Source organism: Sciurus carolinensis, chromosome X (assembly GCF_902686445.1).
Source record: "Sciurus carolinensis chromosome X, mSciCar1.2, whole genome shotgun sequence".
NCBI lineage: Eukaryota > Metazoa > Chordata > Mammalia > Rodentia > Sciuridae > Sciurus > Sciurus carolinensis.
Genome location: NC_062232.1, coordinates 37,515,108 through 37,525,945, shown reverse-complemented (window position 1 = coordinate 37,525,945; position 10,838 = coordinate 37,515,108). Strand labels below are relative to the sequence as shown.

The following is a 10,838-nucleotide window of genomic DNA, read 5'->3' as shown; positions in this document are numbered from 1 at the left end:
CATTCTTGTCCCCTGTCACCTCTCCTTTCCCCCTCTCCCAGTCCCATTTTTCTGTGCACTCTTATATTTTTAAACTGACCAGGCAATTGAGCTGTAACCCCTAGTAGGAAGTCAGGCAACCTGCCTTCCCTGATTTAGTGCTTTTAGGCTCTCTCTAGTGCCAAATTAGCTCTCTCATCTACTCCATGCTGTGAACCTTATCTTGGTATCCAGAGGAAGGCAATCCCAGGGCAGTTAAATCCTCCCAAGTCAGGCCAGGCGCTGAGAAGTGGCAAAGAAAAGAGGGGCTTTCAGGCCTGGGGGAGAGGGACCAACTCAGGTGGGTGTAGGCGGGGGGCTCTTTCTGGCACTTCCCTCATTACCCGATAGAGGCCACGAAGTTCTTTTCCCTCTCTTATTCTCAGGTCAGCAAGAGAAAATGGACGAACGCAAGGTTTTCCATTTCCTAAGCAGCAAAAAGCCTTGACCTTTTATATCAGTGTTAAATGTGCCACTTAATGGCCAGCAAATTAACCTCTAGTTATTTCACAGCTAAATATGGTAAAAATAGGGGAAATATGACTGGTTAAAGGACAGGACAAATTGTCCTGTGCAGAAAAGAACAAAAATTGATGTGTGTGTGTGTGTGTGTGTGTGTGTGTGTGTGTGTGTGTTTGTAATCCTCAGAATGAAAGCCGTGTAGAGGGTGGAGGCCATCAGGATTCTTTGAAACTCCCAGGTGGAACCTAGGTCGGACACACATCCTGCATGGACCTTTCCTGCCCAGCTGGGATATCCTGTGTTTGTCGAAAGGACCCACACGGGGAAACTGTGACCATTGTCCTTCCCGAAATCTGCCAGTGAGCCCCTCCCCAGGCTGAGGCAGCCGCCCCAGGCAGAGGAAGAGTAGCTCTGGAAACGTGTTATCAGCATCCTCCATGGACTTCCTCACCCCCTCCCCAGCCTCATTAGCCCCACGCTCCTCAGCATCCTCAAACAGAAACCTGGGAGGCCAGGATGGGGTCAGTGCCCTGAAACCAGCTGCCTCTGACAGCTTCCTCTCTGGTCAAGCCCTGCCTCTGTACAGCCCAGAGTGGGCAGCTGAGGCTGCAGGCACAGCCCAGAGCCCAGGATGGAACCCCGGCCAGGGCCTGAGGCTGCTGCCCTCTGCCTGGGCTGGCTGGTCCTATTGCTGTTGTGGATCTCAGCCCCGAGCTGTTCTTTCTCCTCGCCAGCTTCTCCCCCTCCTTCTCCGGTGCCCCGAGTCCGAACCAGCTACAATTTGGGAAGGACATTCCTCGGTCTTGATAAATGCAATGCCTGCATCGGGACATCTATTTGCAAGAAGTTCTTTAAAGAAGAAATAAGGTCAGAATCTCAATCAAATAACTCTGAGGGAAAAATTCTGTTCCCTTCATGTGAGATGTCCAGGAGTTTGTTGAAAATGAACTGGGATGGGATTTATAGGTGGGAGCTAAAATGAAGCCATTCAATGATAGTGGTGAGAGTTTGAAGTGGAGGTGGGTAGGAGGGCAAGGGCTGAAGCCAAATGACAGCTGTGAATGCTAATTTCCAAGTTGCTTTTAAAATGAAAGCTTAAAGTTTCCTTTTCTATGAATGGAGTAGCCTGGGGCTATTGAGTTTGCCAAGTTCATTTCTCATGGAGGGGGGGAATAAAATTTATAGAAAACCTAGTATGTGACAGACATTTTAAACCACCCTGGGTATTAGTGATTTGCACCCATTATTCAGATAATGAAGATTAAGTGACTTGCTCAAGGGCACCATCTAATAAGTGGCAAATCTGGGATTCAAGCCTGGACAACTTGTTCCAAAGTTTTAGAGCTGATTTCCTGTTTCGAGGAGTTGCCTTGATAAGGGGAAAATTGGAGATTTTTTGTGATACACATGGCTCTCACCAAAGAATGGTATGTGGAATTTGAGCCTATCAACACAGTCAATGCCCATTTATCAAGGCAAGATCTAGCAGGTGCTATAGTAACAGCCCCTATAACTCTGGTCACTGCACTCTATTGGGTCAGGAGAAGGGAGCCATGTTATAGATAATAATAAGATTTGATATGATTCAAGCTGGTATAGAGAACCTCCAGGAGTCCTCCAGAAGCTCCAGGAAGGGGACATTAATTCAAAATGTAGACTGTGGAAGGGCTTCTAGGGGCAGGGGATTTTGAGCAATATCTTAAAAACTGCGCTGAAATTTCCTGGGAGGGGAAATGTGGGAGGCAGAAGAAGTAGCTCAAGCAAAGGTCCAGAAGTGTGGGAAGGGGTGAGAGGTTCTTAAAGGCTGGAGCACAAAGTCTAGGTGGAGGTGTGGCAGAAAAGGAGGATGGAAGGATATGTGGGGCAGGGGGCCTTGAATGCCATGCCATGGAATTGAGACTTTAACCTGTAGGCCAGTGGTTCTCAACCTTTTCAGTATCAATGACCCTTTGTCATACACCCCTTTTTCTCCACCATCCCCCAAAGCCCTACTTTATGCTCATAAGATTCAGTGACCAAAGGCATAAACAATAATTTTATTATCAACCTGTATTAACCAAAGACAAGCTTGATTACTCAATTAAACTACTAAACAAATAATAAGAAACTGCCAATCAAAAATGTTTCACTTCTTTTGAGAGACCACTGATATTTTAGGAAGTTCATGTGAAGGTTTCCTATTAAACCTTTTTTTAGGGGATTTTCAAATGTTGAAAATCGAAAGAGCCACAATTGGGGCAACTCTGTAGCAGGCACTAGTGAGGGGAAGATGAATTTGTATTTGGGGAAGATCTCGTGGAGAGTAGCATGTAGGATGGACTGGCAGGAGCTGAGACAAGTCCAGAAGAGAGATCATCAGGACAAACGAGGGCAATAGGATACTAGAGTCATGTTTTGACCAACTCGTTGTGAAATAAAGATGAAGACACTGAACATGAACTCAAGGTTTACTAGGTAGGAAATGGGAAGAAAAAGAACAAGAATTCAGGTGAAATATATTTTAAGATAGAGGAGAGAGAAATTAAGGGATTCAACTGAAGATGAGCTCTAGGTTCCCATCCTCCTTATTCACCAAGTGGCAATAAATGAGATTTTTCTCACCAGGAAAGTACAGGCCAAATTCAGAAGGTATGTCCCTAAATGGGTTTGTGTTCATTAGAGTTCAGGATATTACTTCACCTTCCTCAGAATTCATTTTCCATGTGCTCCTGAAAGGGAAGTGTGCAGATACATGCAGGAAAACATCAGACAGGGCAGGTTTGGGGTTATAGTTATCCATACTTCATCCTCAGAGAGGCAGAAAAAAGGAAGTGAGTGGTTCTGAGAATGTGAATTTGTTTATAATCCTTCTCTCTACATTGTAAATTTTTCTGGTTATAAAAGTAGTATCTGTTTACTTTAGAATATTTAGAAATGATTGATTAAGGAAAACACAAAATAAAAGTCACATATAATTTCTCTCTCAAGAGATCACCCCTTAGAGTAAACATTTTATCGTATATCGCTACCACCCTTTTTCTAAGTATGAATGAAGAAATGTTTTCAACAAAACTATGATCTTACTATGTATAAGTCTTTTGGGAATTTTTATTTAACAATGTATGAAAAACACCTTTCTACGTATTTAAATACTTTTCTTCACAATTTGGTTTCTAATGGCTTCGCAAAGGTTAATTACATCAACTAACTATAATTTATTTAGCTAATCCATTGCCATGAGATAACTAGGATTTTTTTTCAATATTCAGTATTATATGCAGTGTTATGTTGAACATTCCTATGGCAAAATTTTGTGTACATTCTCAATTCCATGTGAAAAACTCTTAAAAGTGGAATTTCTGGATCAAAAAAAATATGTCAAATTTTTAGAAGATACATAATATGTATAGATATGTATAATATGTATAGATATGGATAATATACTGTAGAACATACATTTATGTTCTATAGTATATTAATATACAATATATAATAATTAATATTATATTATTATTGTATTATCCAAATGGCATATGTATTTGTGTGTGTATATATACACATATACATAAATGGAGACTTCTACATAAAGAGCCCCATTTCTTGCACACTCAGAAGTACTTAATATTACTTTTTTTTTTTTTTTTGGTACCAGAGATTGAACCCAGGGACACTTAAACACTGAGCCACTCGCCAGCTCTTTTTTAAGAAATTTTTGAGACAGGGTTTTGCTAAGTTACTTAGGCTAAGTTGCTGAGGCTGGCTTTGAACTTGCGATCCTTCTGTCTTAGCTTCCCAAGTCACTGGGATTACAGGTGTGCACCACCATTCCTGACACTATTTTTGTTTGCATTTTTCCTGAGTTGAGCTTTTTTTTAAGGTAAAGAATTTATAAATTCATACCCTCTGCCTCTCTCTTACGCTGTCTCTCGCGCGCACACTGGGAATCAAACCCAGGTCCTTGAGCATGCTAAGCACAAGTCTAACACTAAACTATATTCCCAGCCACCGCCTTTGCCTTGTTTTCTAATGGTATGCTTTTTCAATTTGTTCTTGTTGCTCTCCAAACATTTCTCCATTTTTAAAAATGATTACCATTATACCTCAAGAAAAAGTCCATCCCAAACTCTCAGACATTTGGCTGCAATGATCTAGCCAGACCAGCATGAGCACTGTAGCCCTGCTCCTCACTAAGGATGGGATGATGCTTCTATCTCTTCAATAGCAAATGACAGATGGCTTCTAAATGTGACTGGGTATGCGGAAGGCATATGACTGGTAGCTGAATAGCACCTTTCTTTGTTTCCCTTTTATCTGGCAAAAATTCTAGTGATATATCAGAGATTTCATTTACTCAACCATCAACCTTTGAAAATTTGAATGTTTTCTGTACCCATTTCCCATGCATTCCATGTTGACTTTTACCTCCTAAATTTAAAAGTTAGGGAAAACTAGGAAATTGAGTAAGCCTGATTGGCATACTTTTCCTACTGAAAATACAACTATATGTGAAATCCTGAGTGGTCCCATCAATGAGGAGGATCTACCAAGATCAAGTTGATCAGTACTGTGTCCAGGGGTGGGTACTTTTAGTGGCAGTATTTTAGAAATATTTAGGAGGCCCAAAAGAATGGCAGGGCTGGAACTGGGGCTCAGTGGTACAGTGCCTGCCTGGCACATGTGAGGCCCTGGGTTTGATCCTCAGCGTCACATGTAAATAAACAAATAAAATAAAGGTATTGTGTCCATCTACAACTAAAATTATATATTTTTTAAAAAGAGTATGATTTTTCCAAGGGTCACCAGTGGTTTGGTGAGACCAAAGCAAGCCTGTAAAGGGAACAGTAGACAATGGGACTAGAAAGAGAATTATAAACTGTGCTATGACTATACCCTGAGAGCTTTGGAAAGATGCTGGATTGTTTAAAGGTGTGGTGAAAAGCTGTAGGGTGAAGAAGAGTGAAAAGAGGCAAGAAATATTTAGAAAAACATGTCTAGCACAAGGCCTTGGGTTCAATCTCTAGCACCCCAAAAAAAAGTCTACATACAAAGGAAGAGGGCGTCTCATTCTAATTCCAAAGCCATTCCTCTACCCCACACACCCACCCTACTCTCCATGTTGAGAAGCTTGAGAGATTTACCTTTCTGCTTCCTTCCAGCTCTGAGAAGCTACGATCCTGCTTATCCAACTTTTAACACAGTGTGGAACCTAACTAGCACATCAATCATGCCCATGGTCTCATTGCAGAAGGATGATTGGAAAACTGTCTGTTTTGTGGCTTTCCAAATTCCAGGATACTAACATTGTAGTGACCAAAAAGCAAGGACTATTTTCTCACCTGAGTACTTCTATTCAATAAAGTAGGTGATCAGTATTGTAAGAATATACATTTTTCTCACTCAATGCAATAAATGTATTACTATTTTGAACAGAGGAGAAGCGAGGCCTGGGAACCTGTTGGTTTGTCTCAATTCATCCTTATGGAGTGACCTGAGCCATTGCTGACCCTGCACAGGCATTCATTGAAGGTTACCTGTCAGTCATGCTATCATCTGAGCAGAACCTACTCAGAGATAAGGCAGAAGAGGACGATGATCTAGTCCCACAGGGCAAGAAGTCACCTAATTGGATGAAAAGGAGCCCTGAGATCTGCCTCATCCTACCTAATTGTAATTTTTCAGACTAGTCATGTATATGTACTTCCTTCAATTTTTTCATCCTCAAGACAACATGGGAATAGGGGAAAGGGCAAAATAAACTTTCAGGACCTTGCTAGCTCTAACCCCTAACAAAGCTATCAATCTGTTCCCATGAGTTAATTTGTAAAATGGATGAAAGTAGAGAAAGCAACAGCAAAATGGTGAGGATCAAAAGCTCTGGAGCCTTGAATTTTACTTCCTTTTATTCCTAGTAGTGTGACCCTGGGCAAATGATAACCACTCTGTGCCTCCGTTTCCATATCTATATGGCTAACAATAGTTTCAGCCTCATAGGTTTATCGAAAGGATTAAATGAACTAATACACAAAGTATGTGGCAAAGTTACTGGCACACTTGTATTTCATAAGGGCATGTTACTATAATTGTGACAGAAAGATCATTTCTGCTGCTGCTTGATAAAGTCAATGACTCAAGAAACAGAGTATCAGGAGAAGAAAGAACTTTATTCACTGGTCAAAATATGAGAAAAGGGAATTCAGCGCACAAAACAGCTTCTCAACTCCAGGGAATTAAGGGCTATAAATATAGAATAAGAATAATGAAAAAAATGGAAAAAAAAGAATAATGAGGGAGAGAGATAGACTAATAAAGGGGAGGAATATTAGTGTTCATTCTGGGAATAGGTAGAAATCTTCCAGGAACTGGAGCGCCTCCTCTTTTCATTCCTTTCATGGCCTGGTGTTCCTGGTCATGGAGCTTGTTAGGTATCTTTAGCCTTGAAGGGAGACTAAGCAAGTCCAGGCCAGGTTAACCCTGTATTATAGTTCTGGATAAAATATTTTTTCAAACCATCAACACTTCTGAGTAGAATCTGACCCAAAGGTTAAGGCAGCAAAGGAGATAAACACAAATATGAAGGCAGAGTTGCCAAGCCTTTTCCTCCCATTCCAGTCACCCATTTGATGTCTGCAGGGCAAAGTGAAGAGTCAGTGTTTTCAGTAGAAGTGGCCTTCACATTCCTGAAAAGTAACCTAGGTAACCATTATCATCATAACTCACATGTCAGAGAGGTTATCTACAGCAAAGCTAGTGGGAGACTAAGAATGCATTGCCCAGCTGTGTGACCTCCAAAGCTAGTGATTTTTAAGTCAACTAAGCAAGTGAAGCTAGAGGGCTTATTTAGGTTTTTGCTCAGATACATCAACATTATCTAAAAGAGTCACCAAACTGTAAATCCTTAGTCCCAGGACTTTTGCAGGTTTCGAATTCCATGAGCAAGAAGAGCATCAGGAGACAGGCAAACAGCCCTGCCTATGGATCGTGATCCTCCCAGAGGGGATGATCATTTCCCAAGGTTGTCCTGAAACTTGCAGCAAAATCAACTCATTACAAGTTTACAATGTTTCGTCTTTAAAATATTTTTGTGGTAATGCTCTCAAACATATCTTTTGGTACCAGGAATTGAACCCAGGTATGCTTAACCACTGAGCCACATCCCCAACACATTTTATATTTTATTTTGAGTCAAGGTCTTGCTAAGTTGCTGGCTGGCTTTGAACTTGTGATCCTCCTACCCCAGCCTCCTGAGCCACTTGGGATAACAGGCATGTGCCACCACGCCCTGCTTGAATAGAATTCTTGATGTCTACTTCCACTGAAGTTTGTATTGTCGCATTACAGAAGTTACTTACTGACAGTTTCTGTTGGAGCACTATTCCAAATGAGAGAGACCCAGAACTCAACTGTATTCCTCAAGGACAGAGAGTCCTGGGCTCTCCTACTCCCTGCAAAAGTACCTTGACTGCTTTGCCCTTGGAAGTTTTTGTGTGGCTTTCTTCAACATCAAAACAGTAGTCTCTTAGGGTAAAGCTGCATCATATAAGTGAGAAAATAAAATAATCTAGGGTTTGGGGTTCACTGAAATGCCAATTCTTCCAAAATACCTTATCCTCAATTCATTATCATAGGGATGGCCAATAATGCCCAATAATAAGAATTTAAACATTCTCATTTAATTTAAATACATAACACATAACCTGATTTTCACTTGCAGTATGACCCTCGGTTATTAATAATAATGAAGGTAAACTTTTTCTGAGTGGTTTTTCATACATAAATCAAAAGGAGATTTAACATTCTTCCCTGATGGAAATGTCAGCACACAGCTGGAGAAATTATTATGGAGGAAAGGGTAAATGTTGGGCCTAGGAAATCAGTAGATGATAATAGGCCTGTGCCTCTCCCCTGAGGAGAATTAAAGAATGACCAGACCATTGAATAATTTCACACCTCCTGGAGCCCTAATAATTTTCAATTCAGTGACCTAATATTTAGCCGCCAAGGTTGCCTAAGACTTGGTTGGTGCTAATTACCTAATTCCACGGGGAAAAAAAGCAAAATTGATGGGGCTTCTTGAGGTTGGATATAGAGGATTGGTGATCTCCCCAGTGCAGGCCCAAGAGCCTCTTCAAGACCTATGGTTCCAAGACCTAGGCACTGATCAGAGGGTGGGTGGATTGAGCAACCAGTATGGGAAGCAGGGAGCATGGTAGAGTTTGCTGAACAGGCCAGAGTTTGCACCACTACTTGGCAAAATATTGTCTACCTTCAACAAAATACTTAAGCTCCATGAGCCTCAGTTTCTGCATCTGTAAAGTAAGGATGGAGTGTGAGGAGAATCAAAACTGTTAGCACGTGTAAAACTACAATCTTTACATGGAGTAGATGTTCAGAAGACCATAGCTCATCCATCTGTACCAGTGGACTGAGAAGGATATTCCAGCTGACCCACACTTTCCTCACCTTTTATTGACAATAACATATATACTTCCCTAAGTTTGAGGAAATAAAAGTAGTCCTCTCATCAAAAGAGTTTGGAACACTCAATCTAAGAAAAAGAAATGGATCAGATAGGCTGTTGTCCCCTGTCTCTCTGTCTTTGGCTCCATCAGCCTCCAGTTCACAGGCCAATCCTAAAAAGACTATTCTTCTCACAGGTTTGACAACACACTGGCTTCCCACCATGGACTGCCTCCTGGTGACTTGCCTTCTTACTCTGCAAATTACTCAGATGATTCCAAAACCTGGCGCCCTGTGGAGATCTTTAGGCTGGCCAGCAAATACCAAAATGAGATCTCAGACAGGAGAATCTGTGCATCGGTATCAGCCCCAAAGACCTGCAGCATTGAGCGTGTCTTGCGGAAAACAGGGAGATTCCAGAAATGGCTGCAAGCCAAGCGCCTCACTCCAGACCTGGTGCAGGTGAGTGTGTAGACTACGGGCAGGATGGGGTTGGAGAAACTGAGACAGAGAGAAAGAGAGATCCATTCCCATCTCACACCTCAGCCTGAAAAAAAGAAGTTGTGGTCTTTGTAAAGTGCAACAAAACACAGTTCCTGGCTTGTGAGAAGACAGGTATAAAATGTGATTTACTTGTAAGTCTCTTATCCCATTGTCATGCACCATTCTCTTTGATATGACCTTCAGTGATTATTTGAAAAGTAGTTCCTAGTTGCCACCTCTGGTCTAAAGATCTGATGGGATGACTCTCGTCAGCTATGTTAGTCAGCTCTCCATCACTGTGAGAAAAACAGCTTAAAGGAGGAAAGACTTATTTGGGTTCACCGTTTCAGAGGTTTCAGTCCGTGGTCACTCAACCCCATCACTATGGGTCTGTGATGAGGGAAAGCATCATGGTGGGGAGCATGCAACAGAACAGAGCTGCTCACCTCATCATGGCCAGGAAGAAAGGAGGGAGAGAGAGAAAAAAAGAGAGAGGTAGAAGTAGGGGACAGAGACAAGACATCCCCTTCCAGAGCACACCCCCAATCACCCACGTCTTCTAGCTAAGGTCCACCTTCAACAGCACCATCAACTAGGCATCAAATTTTCAACACATGAGCCTCTGGGATATTCCAGATCCAAACTGTAGTACCAACTCTTCCCCTCCAACAGGGTTTAACTCATCTGCAACTATCCTCTGACAGCCTTTACCAACCTCCTGGCTAGGTGAGCATAGAAGCTCCTGTACATATTCTCTTTCACAATACAGAGAGTGCACTTTGAAAATCAACTTCCTCTTCTGTTTCCCACTGTAAAGAAGAAAAAACCTCTATCATTACAGAAACAAACTCTGATAATGCAGCACCCTTTTCCCCTCTGAGATCACCCACTCCCACAACTATGCTGCCCTGGAAACTTTAACATATTGCTGGTGCCATCATGTCCTACATAGGTTTCTTCCTGCACTATCATCTCAAGTATCATCCTTCTTTGTTCAAACTGGCATAGACAAGGACCACCACACACAACCAGCTGAGCCCTTTGGGGAAGAAGATGCCACCTCCAAGGACTGAGGAGTCACTCACCTCCAGCACAGATGGGGAAGAAGAGGCTCACTCCAACCTCCCTGCCATCACAAGGCTGGAGGATTTGAACTGGGTCACAAGGTCGGAGGACTTGAACTAACCTTCTCATGGCAATGCTAAGTCTGCTTCTCACACTTTCTGGGCAACTAAGTCCTGTACATGGGCACCTCAGGCTGCCTGAATGAATTCTGAGAATTAACAGATCCTTCTTTGACCTCTTCAAGATGAAGGACAAGGAGCAAAGAATATTCACTGGCTCCTGGATGTAATCCATCCATGTAATAAGACCATCTGGTTTTGCTCTCAGGTTGTGTGGCATGATGGTTAATTTCGTGTGCTAACTTGATTGGGATA

At 42.1% G+C, this 10,838-nt stretch overlaps 1 protein-coding gene across 2 annotated transcripts in view; it reads left to right on the top strand.

Moving 5' to 3' along the window:
- Positions 1 to 1,014: 1,014 nt before the first annotated feature.
- Positions 1,015 to 10,838, top strand: part of Dipk2b (divergent protein kinase domain 2B) — a 47,917-nt gene continuing 38,093 nt past the window's right edge. For both annotated transcript variants that reach the window (XM_047535910.1, XM_047535911.1), the window contains exons 1-2: positions 1,015 to 1,347; positions 9,114 to 9,378. In XM_047535910.1, the coding sequence (XP_047391866.1) occupies positions 1,112 to 1,347; positions 9,114 to 9,378 (501 nt within the window). In that variant the 5' untranslated portion in view covers positions 1,015 to 1,111. The remainder of the gene's footprint in view (positions 1,348 to 9,113; positions 9,379 to 10,838) is intronic.